The following is a 19,064-nucleotide window of genomic DNA, read 5'->3' as shown; positions in this document are numbered from 1 at the left end:
CACGTCTGGTAAAATAAGGGCCTCAAGAAATATTTCTCTCTGTGCATCAGTAGGCCTAGTTGGTGTAATGTGAATGAAATCTGATAAAAAAAAAAAAGTAGATCAGTATGGTCTTTTTATAATTAGTATTGATTTCTGATTGTGGCGGCACGGTGGTGTAGTGGTTAGCGCTGTCGCCTCACAGCAAGAAGGTCCGGGTTCGAGCCCAACGGCCGGCGAGGGCCTTTCTGTGTGGAGTTTGCATGTTCTCCCCGTGTCCGCGTGGGTTTCCTCCGGGTGCTCCGGTTTCCCCCACAGTCCAAAGACATGCAGGTTAGGTTAACTGGTGACTCTAAATTGACCGTAGGTGTGAATGTGAGTGTGAATGGTTGTCTGTGTCTATGTGTCAGCCCTGTGATGACCTGGCGACTTGTCCAGGGTGTACCCCACCTTTCACCCGTAGTCAGCTGGGATAGGCTCCAGCTTGACCCTGTACAGGATAAGCGGCTACGGATAATGGATGGATTTTTGATTGATTGATTTCCCACTGTATTCAAAGTAAAGAATAAAAATGCTTAATACGTGGTGCTATTAAAATATCTAAAAAAAATTTTTTTTAAACTCGATCGATAAACTGTTAAAATATGACATGCACTTACATTTCCATTTTAGTTTTTCAGCTATAGGGATTTCAGTTATAGGTTCCTATTTCGTGCTGCTGTTTGCGATTACACCCTAGATTTGTCCTAAATGGATGCAAACATCTGCACTCGATTGTATGTTGAATGCATCGAACACCGAAACAAGTTCAGTGATTTACAGCACCTCTGGGTTCCTCCCACAGTACGAAGACTGGCTACTCTAAATTGTCCATAGGTGTGAATGTGAGTGTAAATGGTTATTCGTCTCTGTGTTAGTCCGGCGATAGATTGGTATCCTGCCCAGGATGTACCCAACCTGAAGACAGCTGGGACTGGCTCTAGCTTCCCCTGCAACCCTAACGGATAGCGGTATAGATAACGGATGGATGACCTACAGCATGACAGCAGTAATAACACTTAGACAGAGCTGTGTGACAAGGGATGTTTTCAATAATTTAATCAAATTCATTTTTACTTATACACAATAAGAAGTGCCTATACACATCTATAAAAAATGTTTTCTTCATACTTCACTGTTCTTCGAACACAAAAACTCTTTCAGCTGCCACTTTCACAAGACCAAACTACTCCTCTACATACAACTGCTGCCACAATGAGGAAGCAGGCCTGGAGTAGATATTCTCACCTGCATGATTTTCTATGACCTTAACAGTAAGAGCTGAGGTTTCAGGACTCTCTCTATCCAGCACTGTTTCTGTCTCTCCCAAGGGCTGGGTCTTTAGCAAGAGCCCCATCCTGTACGTAATACGGGTGACCACCAAAGCGCTTCTTCATGAGGAAGCAGTCCCTGCACGCATGATCTTAAAAAGGGCATTTATGTTGTTGTTTTTGATGGCCTCCCTGCAGGCAGCGATGACCTGGTTCTTTGGTTTTCCCACTAAAAAAAAAAAAAAGCGCGAGATAAAAAGAAATGCTATATTTAAACATATCCTCATTTCAAATGAATATTTGTCATGTTACTGGGGAATCCTTCCATAAATGCTAAATAAGCAGAAACATCAGAAACCGAAAGCTTCAACATGTCAACAATTAGGTTTTCCTCTGTTAAATAACATGGTTTTTTAAAAACCTGTTTATTACGAGCCTCAGAATATACAGAACATCTAACAGTCCATGTGAATGAGGTGTTACTATGGAAACGACAGAAGTCATACATTAGTATAAATATATCATTTGAATTACAGCTGGAAATAGCTACTCTCAGACCTGCTATTAAAGAAAAACATCTTCTGACTAAGCAGATTTGAGAATTCAACAGCACTGTGGTATAATATATAATCAGCCTGCTGCTGTGTTTATAGAAGGAGTTCCACCATAAACCATTTTGAGTTCTGTACCTACCTCTCAGCCTGCTGGCTCTCTGAATGGCTTGGTTCACAGTGGTAAGGCGGCTCAACAGAGCATTGTGATTGTTGGAGCGGATTTTATATTCATTGATCAGATCTCGGTTGAGGTCGTATAGCTCGACGTAACGCTTCTTCATGGTCTTTCTGAAAGAGAAAGAGGCAGGGTGTATTTATGTGAAAAACAGGGAGACAGAATGAGACATGACAGCAGATATATTCTATATAACAAGCGGCAAAGTTTGTTTGTTTGATCGTCTTGAGCCAACATCGCCATTTCTTGACGGATTTTCACCGAATTTGGCAAGTAGGTCTGGGGATGACCTGGAATTTTGCAGATATAAATAAAATTCATGTACAGGCCCCAGGGAGGTCCCTGTGGGGCACCAACATCCACCCACCCCCTCCCTCAATGCCTTTCACGTTACATTTATCAACACAAACTCTTGACAGATCTTCACTAAACTTGGCACGTAGGTACAGGAGATAGCCACAATTTGGCAGAACTCAGAAATTCCATATTTGGGCCCCAGAGGGTCCCTGGTGGGCCCCTGGGTGGTGAATGTTTGGATTTTTGTTTGTCTTGGGTTAACGTATTGTATATCACATGCTAAAAAAATTATGTCCAAGCTTCACCCCCCCCCAACCCAGGCAACCTGCTAGTTTATAATATTATAAAGGTGAATGAGTGAGTGAAGCCACTTACAAGTCCCCCATGAGCCTGGCGTCTTCCGCCTGCACCAGCATGTTTCTGATGTGGCTGGAGTGATCCGCCATGGCTGCTGTCAACCTCTGATACACCGAGTGGAACTCGTCCACCTACCATCACAGTAATGCATATTAACATGGCTGTTCAGTATAAACTACTGTATAAACCCCAGTGCAGTGACTGCGGTGGTCCCTTCTATTTCACAAGACCGTCCTAATAGACTCCTTACAAAAAGATGCTTTAGGATCCCATCCAAGTGTTAAACTAGCTAGCTATCTTGATCATGTAGTTCATGCTATGTATGTTCATCCATCCATCCATCCATTATCTGTAACCACTTATCCTGTGCAGGGTCACGGACAAACTGGAGCCTATCCCAGTTGACTATGATGGAGAGGTGGGGTACATCCTGGACAAGTCACCAGGTCATCACAGGGCTGACACATAGAGGCAAACAACCATTCACACTCACATTTACACCTACGGTCAATTTAGAGCCACCAATTAGCCTAACCTGCATGTCTTTGGACTGTGGGGGAAACTGGAGCACCCGGAGGAAACCCACGCGGACACGGGGAGAACATGCAAACTCCACACAGAAAGGCCTTCATCGGCCACGGGGCTCGAACCCGGACCTTCTTGCTGTGAGGCGACAGCGCTAACCACTACACCACCGTGCCGCCTAGCTACATTTATTTAAAAATTAAATCATATAGCATGACAGCATTATTTAGCTATGTTTTTTAATCTCCCCACAATAAGGCAACCGTGTCACTCGGGAGCCCAGCAACCAGCGATATTTAACATCCTGGATATTCCATAACAATAAAAGTAACTATGAACAAAAAGTACAGCGTCATTCTTTCATAAATAAGACTGTTAGCACTGGCAAATTGCTGTGGTATATGACATGCTATAAATAATCTTTAAGGTGGTTAAAACCTCGCTGCATCACACCAACTCTATCGATAATTTTCCTTCAACAACACAGCCCATTGTATTATTCCTTATCAATCGATGCAGGTCATTTTAACCCATCAAAAGTATATACTGTATGTACCAGTGGAAGAACGAGTGTGGTAGCAGCACCACAGGAAATTCATACACAATTTATACTAAAAGGATGCAAGCATGAATATTATTCAGTGATTAAAAAAAATAAACTTGTCAAAATCAGTGGTAAAATACACTATTACTGACCTCTGTGAGAGTAACTCGAAGCTCCTCAAAGTAGGCAGGAAAATCAGCCTCTGCCTGCAAATCTTCAATGGCCAGAAAAGTAGCCAGTGATTGGACCAGATCTCCTGCCAAGTCTATGTCATCTGTATTTAATGTTATCTGAAAGAGCAATAGAGGTCCATTTGGAGGGGGAAAAAAAAGTGTTAGTTCTCAAGTTTTCTGTCTTGTAGCGCAATGGTCTACATTTAAGCTGTTGATAACACACATATTTGGTAACATACACACCTCACCACTGGCACTCATGCTAATAGACAGCAGTCCTTCTCCACGCAGTGCTGTGAATGTCATGTTTGGACTGTTAATGCCTTCAGGTAGTAGAAAGTTCTGGTTCAGCCACATGACAACCTGAATATAGATACAGAGACTGCTTTACCAATGGCAGGCAAGCACCGTTCAATCAAAAGGGAAGCCAGAACCAAAGAAGCTAGTGTTTGAATTCCATAAATACACCCAAGGGTACCACCAGAGGGCGTTATTGTACCAAATTACACTATACGAGATACTACACGTCTCTGTGTCGGCCCTGTGATGACCTGGCGACTTGTCCAGGGTGTACCCCGCCTTTCGCCCGTAGTCAGCTGGGATAGGCTCCAGCTTGCCTGCAACCCTGTAGAAGGATAAAGCGGCTAGAGATAATGAGATGAGATGAGACACTACACGTCTCTGTGTCGGCCCTGTGATGACCTGGCGATTTGTCCAGGGTGTACCCCGCCTTTTGGGATAGGCTCCAGCTTGCCTGCGACCCTGTAGAACAGGATAAAGCGGCTACAGATAACGAGATGAGATGAGACACTACACCTAATTAATGCTATGTATCAAATTACAGTAACTGTAATTAGCATGGCTGCACTAGACCCACAATCTTTCAATGTATACGCATCGTGACTTCTCAGACTTGACACCCAGGTAGTGGAATGAACTCCTCCTGGCTGTACGGGCATCTGAGAACTTGGCTATCTTCAAAGAAGAAAAAAAGCCTAAAAGACCCAATTATTCACGAAGTATTTCACTGAACATTGGCATATTCTGATTTGGTTGCTTTAGTAACTTCTTGTTATACTAACTCCTCTCTTTTAAAATTTTTTGGGGGGGGCTTTTTTCACCTTTATTGGATAGGACAGTGTAGAGACAGGAAATGAGCGGGAGAGAGACGGGGAGGGATCGGGAAATGACCTCGGGTCGGAATCGAACCCGGGTCCCCGGATTTTTATGGTATGGCGCCTGCTATACCGTTGTCTTAGAAATTCATCAGATATTCCAGCTAGATCAGATATTCCTTTTCTGCTGTGTTCCTCTTCTAATATTAAGACATCTTGTGACAATGTTCTTTGAGAGTCCTTAGAAAACATCAGCCCAAGTCATATTCATATGTTATATAAGGCAGGGGTTCTCAACCTTTTCTGCTGTAAGGCCCACCTATTCATACTTGTAACAAGTCGGGGCCCATTAAAAAGATCCCCGGTTATTTTGGCTCATCTGTTCTATTAGAATTTAATAATCTACTGTAAAGTGTATTAATGGAATGCAGCATCACTCCCTGTTACAGATGGAAGCCCAGGAATTAAATAAATGCAATAAAAAGTGTTTTTAATTGTAGGTATTGTATTTAAAACTGTATGGATGTGCCAGAAGCCAACATAAAACCCTACATGCAGGGAGTTCTCAGTCAAAAGGGATTAATGATCCAAAAGTGGAGTCTGGTCCAGTAACACAAGAACTTATTGCCATGTTTGTGTTCAGCAATCAAGCAAGTTATTAAAACCAAGAAGTACACTCAAAAGAAGTGGATATAGAAACCACTCAGTGGGATTAGATCCTTACACGGCAACAAAGGAAGATTTTTCCTATGAGTTGAAAAATTATCCATCCGTTGCGTTCCCAGACATCTCAGACTACCTGGTGCTGCAGACATCGTTCTACACGGACAAACAGATGAAAACCTGGAAGAGCATGGAGGTGTACAGCTTTTTATATGTGGCTGGGTTAAAGATCTGATGATCAAGATATTACGAGATAGACGGCAGTAGACGTCTCTAAGTGCAGGAAGAGTGTTTATTAGCAGGCATGATGTTTAAGTCAAGTTTATTTTTATAGCGCTTTTAACAATAGACATTGTCGCAAAGCAGCTTTCCAGAAAATTAAGGACTTTAAACAGGAGCTAATTTTATCCCCAAGTTATCCCCAGTGAGCAAGGAAAAACTCCTTCAGATGACATGAAGAAGAAACCTCGAAAGGAACCAGACTCAAAAGGGAACCCATCCTCATTTGGGTGATGACAGATAGTGTGATTATAAATAACTCGCTTCTATAACTGTGTCCTATATAGTCACATAGTATAACCATGTAACCAGGAAAATCATTATAGTTTTATCATGAAGTCTGTTTTGTCGAAGTTATAAACTGTTCATGACAACTGCAGTCCTAAAGTTAGCAAGTTGACCGTAGTCTTCAGACATACAGTGCCTTGAAAGAGTATTCATACCCCTTGAACTTTTTCACATTTTTCCACCTTACAACCACGAACTTAAAAGTTTTTTATTGAGATTTTATGTGATAGACCAACACAGAGTAGCACATAATTGTGAAGTGAAACAAAAATGATAAATGGTCTTCAAAATTTTAAACAAATAAAAATCTGAAAAATGTGGTGTGCATTAGTATTCAGCCCCCTGTACTCTGATACCTCTAAATACAATCCAGTGCAATCAATTGCCTTCAGAAGTCATCTAATTAGCTAATAGAGTCCTACTGTGTGTAATTTACTCTCAGCATAAATACACTTGTTCTGTGAAGGCCTCAGTGGTTTGTTAGAGAACACTGAAGAACAAACAGCATCAGGAAGACCAAAGAACTCACCAGACAGGTCAGGGATAAAGTTCTGGAGAAGTTTAAAGCAGGGTTAGGTTATAAAAAAATATCCCAAGCTCTGAACATCTCAGGAAGCACTGTTCAATCCATCATTCAAAAATGGAAAAAGTATGGCACAACTGCAAACCTACCAAGACATGGCCGTCCACCTAAACTGACAGAGCGAGCAAGGAGAGCACTGGCCAGAGAAGCAGCCAAGAGGCCCAAGATCACTCTGGAGGAGCTGCAGAAATCCACAGCTCAGGTGGGAGAATCTGTGCACAGGACAACTATAAGTCGTACACTCCACAAATCTGGCCTTTTTGGAAGAGTGGCAAGAAGAAAGCCATTGTTGAAAGACAGGCATAAGAAGTCCCGTTTGCAGTTTGCCAGAAGCCACGTAGGGGACACAGCAAACATGTGGAAGAAGGTGCTTTGGTCAGATGAGACCAAAGTTGAACTTTTTGGCCTAAATGCAAAGCACCATGTGTGGCGGAAAACTAACACTGCTCATCACCCTGTGTAACAGGGTTGAATGTGTTCCCTGAATTTCCCCATCTATGTTTGATTTCGCGTCCATTTTCCTTTAATTATTAACCCCGCCAACAGTAGTCGGAGGGGTTATTATTTTCACCTGCGTCAGTCTGTGTGTGTGTATCTGTCTGTCTGTCTGTGTGTCTGCAAGATATCTCAAGAACCAATGGATCGATTTGGACCAAATTTTGTACATGTGTTGCCAATCACCCAGGAAGGAAACCATTAAATTTTGGAGGTCAAAGGTCAAAGGTCAAGGTCATGGCAGAACTTCGAAATTTTCGCCCAATGTATTTTAATAGGGAAAAGGCGGGGTTTGCACTCGTTAGAGTGTCCCTGTCTAGTTCCTGTTGTAGTCTGTGGGGGGGGGGTTTCCCCATGCCGGGATCTTTTAAATTTGCTAGTGCCGTCAACTCTCCCTCTTTTACGACTGGCTTCAGGCAGAGGTATGTGGTATTTATGTGCACTGTTTTTTTAAATTTTGTTGTTTTCTTATTTGCTAGTTTGAGTTTTGTATATCTGTAACGTAGTAGCAATGTTAGTGCATTGTTTGCTGTATGCACGAGTGTAAGAATATAATCCTGAATACTCCTAAACCTACTCTTGTAAATGCGCGGCCCAAGGGTGACTGTCGTTTAGTGTAGCAGTTTAGGGTTTACTTTAGGCCAGCTACAATACAGTACGTGCTGCTCTGTACATTTTGCATTTCCACATGTTCTGTTCCCGTTTCATATCTTGATTTTGTCTATGTTTTTGTGTGAAACATTCTGTTGAACTGTGCATAACTCTTGTGTGACCTTGATACTGAGTGTGCAAAGCACATTCCGTAACTTTCCACTGCTGATACTCCCTACGCAGAGTATATAAAGCCCCGACGCGCAGCTGCGCATTAGGGCACGACTGAGAATAAACCAGATTGATTTAACTCGTGTGGTTTGCTCTCTTTTTGTCCTCGGAGTACTCCTTGTAACGCATCTGAACAGCACGCAGCACAATCCTAACAATTTGGTGACCCCGACGTGATACTCTCAATCAGGTAAGACATGTTTGATTGACTACCTGATTGGAAGTAGTTCCGTAGTGCCCTAAGGAGGGCTTTGTTTTCCCTGGTTCGAGTCCAGGAAGAGCGTGCTATAGAAATTTGTGTAGCGCCCTAAGGAGGGCTTGGTTTTCCCTGGTTCGAGTCCAGGAAGAGCGCGCTATAGAAATTTAGATAAATATCTGCTGTTTGTTTCTGTTCAGATCCGTTTGCTTTACTGTATGATGGGGGGCTCGTATCCTAAACCTGAGGTCACAGACACCCCGGCGGAATGGATGAATAAGTGTGGTTTAGGCTATTACGTTACGCCGTGGCTGGACAATTTGGCTGGGTGGACGGAGGCAAATCCTCAGATTCCATAGTATTCCCGTGATGGGACGTTTAATCCAGGCTTCCTTGCTTCAGCGCACCGTATGATTTACGAAAGAAATGGTTTGACATGAAGAAGGTATGGGATAAATCAAAGGGTGTTTACACCCCGAGACCTGTTTTAAAGGCTATTCCAAAACCAAAACTTTCTCAGTCAACCTCCCATGTAAAAGCGAGGGAGGAATAGTTACGTCCCACTCATTCCTCATCTCATATACATGTCCAGTAAATTTGTTAGCACATGATTTAATGTGCAAATTAGAAGTAAATCTCACATCCACTCCAGATGGACTAACTATTGAAGTAAGTGAAATGTGCGGTGTGCAGTATGGGTTTGGAAGCCCGCTGTATGTGTATGTCTGGCAGCTCTGTTCAGATCAGCTCGTACACTTGAACACCTCATCAGTTGACACAGATTATATGATGAGGAGCGTTTGCTCGAAATAGTCGATGTGTTGCAACCTAGAAATGACGTCGCTGTGAATATAAAGGAAGAAATAGCTCCGGCTCAGGAAGGTGGCCGTCCGCGTCAGCGCACCGTGTCGACATTTTTTTTTGGAGGGACACACCGAATGCTTTGCAGCTCCTGCGTGAGCAGTTAACTAGGTATTTCTCCGCCTGATGTTTTTGCTCTATCCAGTTCTGTGCTGCCACATAACATTCTGAACGCTGCTTGTACGTCCCAAGCTCCTCCCCCTGTTCTCTCTGCTCTTCCTAACACCCTGTGGGCGGATCATAAGGACGATGTGGGCTCTGTGAGCTGCTCTCCGTATGAAGCTGTTATTAAACACTCTACACCTGTTTATGTTAAACAATACCCTCTGTCTCCTAGTAAGCTCAATGGTATTGACAATATTCTAAAATCTCTTTTGCAGCAAGGTGTCGTGGTTCCTTGTGTCAGCCCGTATAACACCCCAGTGAACCCGGTCCCAAAACCGGATGGCACATGGCGCCTCACTCAAGACCTACGTAAAATAAATGAACTCATCGTTCCCGTGGCTCCAGTGGTCCCTGACGTTCCTTCTCTTATGTCTTCTATTCCGTGTGACCATGCTTATTTCTCTGTGATTGATTTGTGCTCTGCCTTTTTCAGTGTTCCTGTGGGCCATGAGACTCAGCCCCTGTTTGCTTTCACACACAGGGGAAGACAATACACGTGGACGCGGTTGCCACAGGGTTTCATTGACTCACCGGCGGTCTTCACTGCCGTATTGCGGGACGCGCTGGCTGATCTCTGTCTTCCCCGGGGCTCCACGGTGCTCCAGTACGCGGATGATCTCCTGGTAACGGCGGAGGATCAAGACGCTTGTGCTGCCGCCACATTGTCTCTCCTCACACTCCTGGCGCAGAAGGGTTTCAAGGTCTCCCGCACGAGGTTGCAGTTTTGCCTCACAACTGTTCGCTACTTGGGACATGACCTCTCTCAGGGTTCCAGGAGGCTTAGCCCGGAACGCGTTCAAGTCATTATGGACACTCAGGTACCTGCAACCAAGCACGCTCTCATGGCATTTCTGGGCCTCATCAATTACTGTCGTCAATGGATCCCTGACTGTTCAATCTATGACAAGTGTTTGCGTTCAGCTATAAGTCACTCAGATCCTTTGACTCAGCCCCTGGTCTGGACTGAAGACAGGCTAACAGCCTTCAAGGCTCTGAAGCAAGCTTTGTGCTCCGCCCCTGCTCTCGGGCTGCCGAACTATCGTTTGCCGTTTCACCTGTATGTGTGCAATCAGAGGGGGACCGCCTCTGGGGTGCTGGCTCAGGAGCACGGGGGGGGGGGCATGCGACCTTGCGCGTTTCTGTCTAAAACTCTTGACGCTGTGGCACAAGGGCTTCCTGGCTGTCTTAGGGCTGTTGCTGCGTGTGCTCTCATGGTCACGGACGCTGAAAAACTTGTTTTGTCGCATCCGCTCATTTTACACACTTCACATGACGTCGTGTACATTCTGCGGAATCTTAGCACTCAGCATTTGTCTGCTCAGCGTCGCTCTGGCTATGAGTTTATTCTTTTGGCCACAGAGCATCTCACTGTTAAGCCCTCCTCGTCGTTTGATTCTGTCGCCCACGCTCTTCAGCGTCTTCTTAACTCACAGGATGACGATGTTGCGTTTGACTCACATGACTGTCTTTCTAATATCGTTTTTGAGACTAGCATCCGCCCAGACTTACACTCCACCCCTCTTTCCACAGGCGATTCTCTTTTTGTAGATGGTTCCTGTTCCCGCCCTGCGGATGGTGTGTTCCTGTGTGGTTACTCTGTTTGTCGCCTCCCTGATGAAATTGTTGAAGCTCATTCTTTACCTTTTTCTTCTGCTCAGGCTGCGGAGCTCTATGCTTTGACTCGCGCGTGTATTTTGGCTCAAGACACAGACGTTACTATTTACACCGACTCACGCTACGCTTTCGGCGTGGCGCACGACTTCGGCCGCATTTGGGCGTCTCGGGGGTTTACGACAGTCGACGGTAAGCCCATTTCTCATTCTTCACCTGTTACTGATTTAATCACCGCCTGTCTCCTTCCGTGCACGTTGGCCATTGTTAAGACACGCGCGCACACAAGAGGGGACTCATTTGAAGTAAAGGGCAATTCATTCGCTGATCGACTCGCTAAAGCTGCAGCCGCATCCGGTGTCCTGCCTCCAGGCTTTAATTGCGCTTTAGTTTCTACTGATCGCATGGTTAGCGCTGTCTTACCTGACATAGATCTCATTTCTATCCAGGCCTCGGCCTCTGTGGCAGATACGCAGTTCTGGGACGCCCAGGGCGCGACAGAGAAGAGTGGCGTTTTGCTTGACGCACAGGGCCGTCTTTGTTTACCTCGTCACTGTACTCCCTTTCTCGTCCGCGAGTTCCATGGTCCCACTCATCGCGGCCGAAGAGGGGTAGTGGAAGATATGAACAGAACATTCTGCATCAATAATTTGCACACAGACGCACACAACATTCTGGACAAGTGTTTAACGTGCGCCCAGAATAATCTATCTAAACCAGGCGCGGTACATCAGCACCTTCCCATACCCGACACGCCTTTCCAAGAATGGCAGATCGACTTCACTCACATGCCAAAGCAGGGCCCGTTCAAATACCTTTTGGTCATGATTGACAAATTTTCACGGTGGATTGAGGCTTTCCCGTGTAGCAAAGAGAACGCCCGAACAGCAGTGAACAAACTTACACAGGAAATTATCCCACGTTACGGTCTTCCAGTAGGAATTGACTCTGATAAGGGAACGCCGTTCACCTCTAAGGTAACGCAGGAGCTATGTAAAGACCTCAAGATCAATTGGCGTTTTCATATCCCATACCATCCACAGTCCTCTGGCATTGTGGAGCGCGCGAATAGAACGATTAAGGGTAAGTTGCGTAAGGGTAAGTTGCGTAAGGCTATGCAAGACGCAGGCACGAAAAATTGGGTCCAAGTTTTACTGTTGGTCCTCGCTGATATGCGCATGACTGCTCAGGTCGCTCTCGACAATTTATCTCCGTACGAGCTCGTCATGGGACGCCCCTTTCCTGTCCCTTGGCGTAGAGGCATGCAGGTTATAGGAACGGGTGATCTTGAAGTACATCTCAGCGAGTACGCGGTAGGTCTCATGCGGGTGCTGGATGAGTATTGGGCGAGAGTAAATTCCAAAAAGCCTCCCATTCCAGAGGCACACACTCACCCCTTTGAGGTAGGGGACAGAGTTTTAGTAAAGAGATTCGCTAAACTAAACGCTCCCATGGAGGAGTCACCCTACAGTGGGCCCACCGATGTACTCGCTGTAACTCGCACGGCTGTGCTAACGGACCTTTTTCCACAGTGGATCCATGCCAGCAGAATAAAGAAGGCTCCAATGTAATAGAAATCTATATTGTTGATGCTTAACAGACTTTTGTGTTTCAGAAAGTTGCTGTGACAATAGCTGACGGCCTTTTCAGGGATCCCCTTCCAGCATCTGGAGCAATCCAGTTTCGGCTGATCTACAAAGAGGGGATGGTTGGTGAGTCTTGCAAAGTTCTGGGCTGAAGAGTCTGAAAAGCACGGGAGCCTGTGACATTTTTCGCCGTCTGCACCCTGTGAGCATTAGAGAACAAAGTCAGTGACCAGTATGACTTTCTTCATCATCGTGCTGATCTCAACGCTTGGGGCAGGGTTACCCGCACAAGCAATACACCGGGACCCAAGGGATAATGAGTTTTAGAAATATGTAAACTTCACTGTAAAAACATCAATGAATATGAGTAAACCCTGTTATGTGTGTTCTTTGTTACCCCATGACAGCAGCGATCCTTTTCCGGTCCGAATAGCCCCGTCTAACTACTCTGAGGTTAATATGATGATCTCGCACACAGGTTATGTCCCTGTGTCGGCCAAGACTGGGGTGTGAATAATACTCTGGGCTTGCGTCAGAGTATTAAAGAGGGGATTGTAAGAATATAATCCTGAATACTCCTAAACCTACTCTTGTAAATGCGCGGCCCAAGGGTGACTGTCGTTTAGTGTAGCAGTTTAGGGTTTACTTTAGGCCAGCTACAATACAGTACGTGCTGCTCTGTACATTTTGCATTTCCACATGTTCTGTTCCCGTTTCATATCTTGATTTTGTCTATGTTTTTGTGTGAAACATTCTGTTGAACTGTGCATAACTCTTGTGTGACCTTGATACTGAGTGTGCAAAGCACATTCCGTAACTTTCCACTGCTGATACTCCCTACGCAGAGTATATAAAGCCCCGACGCGCAGCTGCGCATTAGGGCACGACTGAGAATAAACCAGATTGATTTAACTCGTGTGGTTTGCTCTCTTTTTGTCCTCGGAGTACTCCTTGTAACGCATCTGAACAGCACGCAGCACAATCCTAACAACGAGTTTTGCTGTTTTATTTCTATGTGCATTAAATCAGTTTAGCACACTTGCTCACGTTGCAGTCAGCTAGCGAGGCTGGAGTGTAGCTCAATTGCTTCAGCTAGCAGTGTTATGAGTGTGGTACTGTCCACTGTATTTAATGTGGTTTACCTGGTTTGTTTGGCAGGAGTGTTACGCGTCTGGCTTGCTTCGGTGCCTGATTGTTTTATTTCTTTTCATATATCTCAGGTATGCCACTGGTTATGCATTTTTATTTATGCTTGTACAATGTATTATGCACTCTGCTCTTTTGCGACTGGCTTCAGGCGGAGGAGTGTTACGCGTCTGGCTTGCTTCGGTGCCTGATTGTTTTATTTCTTTTCATATATCTCAGAACAATAAAAACTCTAAAATCAGGTCGGGTGTGACGTTCTTCCTTCAAAATACACAACGCAGAGAGAACGTGGGGGAGGGGAGACGACCTCCGTTACACCTGCACACACCATCCCCACTGTGAAACATGGTGGTGGCAGCATCATGCTATGGGGATGCTTTTCTTCAGCAGGGACAGGGAAGCTGGTCAGAGTTGATGGGAAGAGGGATGGAGCTAAATACAGGGCAATCCTGGAAGAAAACCTGTTGGAGGCTGCAAAAGACTTGAGACTGGGAAGGAGATTCACCTTCCAGCAAGACAATGACCCTAAACATACAGCCAGAGCTACAATGGAATGGTTTAGATCAAAGAATATTCATGTGTTAGAATGGCCCAGTCAAAGTCCAGACCTAAATCCCATTGAGCATCTGTGGCAAGACTTGAAAATTGCTGTTCACAGACGCTCTCCATCCGATCTGGCTGAGCTTGAGCTATTTTGCAAAGAAGAATGGGCAAAAATTTCAGTGTCTAGATGTGCAAAGCTGGTAGAGACATACCACAAAAGACTTGCAGCTGTAATTGCAGCAAAAGGTGGCTCTACAAAGTATTGACGCAGGGGGGCTGAATACTGAATGCATTACTGTAAGTGTCCAGAGCTATCGTCCAAATGTTTTTTTTTTTACAAAAGCAAAACAGAAAGCAGAGTATTTAAACGGCGTTATAAACATGGCTAGAAACATATGTGACAATGATGATGCTTCGCAAAGTCTCTGTGAAAACAACTTCCGTATCTGTGTGTGCTGACTGTGCTCAAAACAGCGTCAGGTGTTTCCCATAACGACTGGGTCCCAAGCATGTGCACAATGCACTACGTGAGCACGCGCGGCCACTTGAGCTGCGCCGGACTTAAGCATGCAAAGGCGTGACAGTCAAGGGTTTACCTGCTGTGTGACCACAACTTTTAGCTCACGTGTATATCGCCATCAAAATGCCTCATTTTCATTGATAACCCATTGCAAAGCATCGCAAGCTGTAGTGTGACCGTAGCTTAATGAGGCGGATGTGTCGGATGCAACCCAGCAATTGTACCCTACAACGAGTAAAAAATTAGCTTCAACTTGGGGGAGAAAAAAAAAAATTTCACAGCCCACTAGATGGCGCTTCGCAACCTATTCCAGTGGTTGAGAAACACTGATATAAGGCATATGTTGTTGTAAAGTGAGTATTTGAAAGTTTCCTTATTGATCAGTTTCATCTGTGGTCTATCAGTACAATCAAAGTATATGTAGAGAGCAGGAAGCCATTTGGGATTCAACCTTTGGGAGTCCCTGGGCAGACAATCACTGTTACTCTAGAAACAGCTGTAAGTAAAGCGTGCATGAACATGCATGTCATGCTTGATATGGAGAAAAATGCTTGCATAGTCACAGCATGAAAAATTATGCTTTGGTGTTATTGGAGCAAAAGACCCTTAATTTCCTACACCACATCTGCTAGCTTTTAACAGTGATTTGAAATCTGTGTTTAAAAGGTCATTTTATCAATCCATTTTGGGCTGGCGGCTCTTTCCCCATTCAAACAGATAAGACCTTGGAATAATATGACTGGAAACAACTACCTGGGAACATTTCCAAGATGGCTGCCAAGTGAACAGACTTTACATTATAACGACTTTGCTTCAGGGCAGTGGCATAAAACACTAAACCAAGATTGGGGTTCAAGTCTGAACCTACAGTGGTGCTTGAAAGTTTGTGAACCCTTTAGAATTTTCTATATTTCTGCATAAATATGACCTAAAACAGCATCAGGTTTTCACACAAGTCCTAAAAGTAGATAACGAGAACCCAGTTGAACAAATGAGACAAAAATATTATACTTGGTCATTTATTTATTGAGGAAAATGATCCAATATTACATATCTGTGAGTGGCAAAAGTATGTGAACCTCTAGGATTAGCAGTTAATTTGAAAGTGAAATTAGAGTCAGGTGTTTTCAATCAATGGGATGACAATCAGGTGTGAGTGGGCACCCTGTTTTATTTAAAGAACAGGGATCTATCAAAGCCTGATCTTCACAACACATGTTTGTGGAAGTGTATCATGGCACAAACAAAGGAGATTTCTGAGGACCTCACAAAAAGCGTTGTTGATGCTCATCAGGCTGGAAAAGGTTACAAAACCATCTCTAAAGAGTTTGGACTCCACCAATCCACAGTCAGACAGATTGTGTACAAATGGAGGAAATTCAAGACCATTGTTACCCTCCCCAGGAGTGGTCGACCAACAAAGATCACTCCAAGAGCAAGGCATGTAATAGTCAGTGAGGTCACAAAGGACCCCAGGGTAACTTCTAAGCAACTGAAGGCCTCCCTCACATTGGCTAATGTTCATGAGTCCACCATCAGGAGAACACTGAACAACAATGGTGTGCATGGCAGGGTTGCAAGCAGGAAGCCACTGCTCTCCAAAAAGAACATTGCTGCTCGTCTGCAGTTTGCTAAAGATCACATGGACAAGCCAGAAGGCTATTGGAAAAATATTTTGTGGACGGATGAGACCAAAATAGAACTTTTTGATTTAAATGAGAAGCGTTATGTTTGGAGAAAGGAAAACACTGTATTCCAGCATAAGAACCTTATCCCATCTGTGAAACATGGTGGTGGTAGTATCATGGTTTGGGCCTGTTTTGCTGCATCTGGGCCAGGACGGCTTGCCATCATTGATGGAACAATGAATTCTGAATTATACCAGCGAACTCTAAAGGAAAATGTCAGGACATCTGTCCATGAACTGAATCTCAAGAGAAGGTGGGTCATGCAGCAAGACAACGACCTGAAGCACAAGTCGTTCTACCAAAGAATGGTTAAAGAAGAATAAAGTTAATGTTTTGAAATGGCCAAGTCAAAGTCCTGACCTTAATCCAATCGAAACGTTGTGGAAGGACCTGAAGCGTGCAGTTCATGTGACGAAACCTACCAACATCCCAGAGTTGAAGCTGTTCTGTACGGAGGAATGGGCTAAAATTCCTCCAAGCCGGTGTGCAGGACTGATCAACAGTTACCGGAAACGTTTAGTTGCAGTTATTGCTGCACAAGGGGGTCACACCCGATACTGAAAGCAAAGGTTCACATACTTTTGCCACTCACAGACATGTAATATTGGATTATTTTCCTCAATAAATAAATGACCAAGTCTAATATTTTTGTCTCATTTGTTTAATTGGGTTCTCTTTATCTACGTTTAGGACTTGTGCTGAAAATCCGATGATGTTTTAGGCCATATTTATGCAGAAATATAGAAAATTCTAAAGGGTTCACAAACTTTCAAGCACCACTGTATGAGCATTATAAAGACATCATAAGAAAAGAGCTCATTGATGGTCTTTTGTGTTTGCATCAATGTATATTTGTATGTTACCCTCTGTGGCCGGTCGTTGATACTGAATGCAACTCTGCCCTTGGGCTGGGGGGTTGAAGGATCAACATGAAGGTCGTACATGGAGAAGCGAGGCAGCTGACGAGTTATCTCAAACACGTGAAACTGCGTACTAAAAGGAGGGGACATAAGAAGCAAATTCTGTAACATTTCCTCTTCCAAATTCAGCACAAACTTATTAAATTGGGAATCTTTGTTACCAGTGAACAATATTTTTCTTCTATGAAGCTCAATACATAGACCAAGCTCTCCCAAATTACTCTGAATCAACATCATATCTTGTGTGCGTTAATTCAGCGCATCAATTTATAACCTCTGTGCTGCATCCATTGTTAATAATTAAATGAAAATGGTCTGTTAAATGTGCAGTGCTCTACAAAATACTGCAAGTTGCATTTGGTTTGGGCTCAATCCTCCTTGCAAACAGAATAAACAGATTAATATGAGAATAACATACTTAATTTTTTTCGCGGTCCGGTTTCCATCAAATTCCACGCTCTGATTGGCTGGCGAGCGGGTCCGTATCCTACGATACGGACCCCAGTTACGGACCTCTGGCGACTCGCTCGTTCACAACAACAAACATAGTAGCAATTTTTGTCAACATTTATTTTCGCATTTCTCAGGAGAATAGCATTAATTTTACAGCATGGATAGCGATAACGACAGTCTTCACAGTGAAAGCGAGTTTTACTACCCTGAGGAAGAAGAAATAAAAGAAAACATTTCAGGAGAAAGCTAAAAACCTCTAACTTGCTAACGCCGAGCAAAAACATGGCTGAATCCTGAATGACTCCTATTTGTATAAATAGGGGACTACATAGGCAGCAAAATTTAGGTTTTTTTCCTGCCATGGAAGTGCACTTGTATACCGAGGAGAAAGCAATTTGCATTACAGCCGTGAATGAGGATTCAAAATGGCGCCTCGGCTCGGTTTTCCCTTTCGGGCGCTCTCGTTTTCTGTTAGAATTTGGTAAAGAAAAAATAAATATATTATTTACCAGCTTAAGGTCGGTCCGTATGGTGAAATACCGTGACCTCGGCCTTGAATACTGACCTCGGCCCAGAGGGCCTCGCTCAGTACTTTCAAGACCTCAGTCATGGTATTTCACCATACGGACCGACCTTAAGCTGGTAAACAACATATATATGAACCTATAAGTGGGTTAATGGTGTCTGATGCATACCAGTTAGACGATTTTCTTGAAAGTATGTGGAATGGTAGACTCTTATCATTTCCTTTGTTTGGTTTATCCAGAGGATAATTCCTTGGCAGGTTTGTTAAATGTGATGGCAATTCAGTGAGTAGAGTATGGTATGATCCTTTTCTACAATGATGTATGACCCTCTCTGTTGTCAAAGCAAAGAAAGTGCATTACGGTCCTTTGTTTAAGAAACGTCATTAATAACTTATCAGTGAATGTTACCGCAATGTTGATCCTATTTGAAGAAAATTCCCAGGGTCCCCCCCCCTTTTTTTTCCCTCAAAAGCAGCAACATTCTAATGCACTTTTGACAGTGACTGTATTCTTATCAAAAGTACAAACACAACTGTCGAGTCAAACAGCTTCAAGCACCTGCCATTGAACTACATTATGCCTACAAACAAACAAGTCAAAAGTCTGGACATACCCTCTCATTCAATGTTTTTTCTTTATTTTTATTAATTAAAAGACACCATGTCTTAAAGTAATGATGGATGTCGTTT

At 43.9% G+C, this 19,064-nt stretch overlaps 1 protein-coding gene across 1 annotated transcript in view; it reads right to left on the bottom strand.

Annotated features, from left to right (window-relative positions):
• Positions 1–1,062: 1,062 nt before the first annotated feature.
• Positions 1,063–19,064, bottom strand: part of bbs2 (Bardet-Biedl syndrome 2) — a 43,707-nt gene continuing 25,705 nt past the window's right edge. The window contains exons 13-18 of the mRNA XM_060923813.1: positions 17,339–17,468; positions 4,158–4,277; positions 3,894–4,031; positions 2,691–2,803; positions 1,983–2,131; positions 1,063–1,518 (exon numbers count right to left, since the gene is read on the bottom strand). Of these exons, the coding sequence (XP_060779796.1) occupies positions 1,412–1,518; positions 1,983–2,131; positions 2,691–2,803; positions 3,894–4,031; positions 4,158–4,277; positions 17,339–17,468 (757 nt within the window). The 3' untranslated portion in view covers positions 1,063–1,411. The remainder of the gene's footprint in view (positions 1,519–1,982; positions 2,132–2,690; positions 2,804–3,893; positions 4,032–4,157; positions 4,278–17,338; positions 17,469–19,064) is intronic.

This window comes from Neoarius graeffei, chromosome 6 (genome assembly GCF_027579695.1).
Source record: "Neoarius graeffei isolate fNeoGra1 chromosome 6, fNeoGra1.pri, whole genome shotgun sequence".
NCBI lineage: Eukaryota > Metazoa > Chordata > Actinopteri > Siluriformes > Ariidae > Neoarius > Neoarius graeffei.
This window is presented reverse-complemented; position numbering and strand designations above follow the sequence as displayed.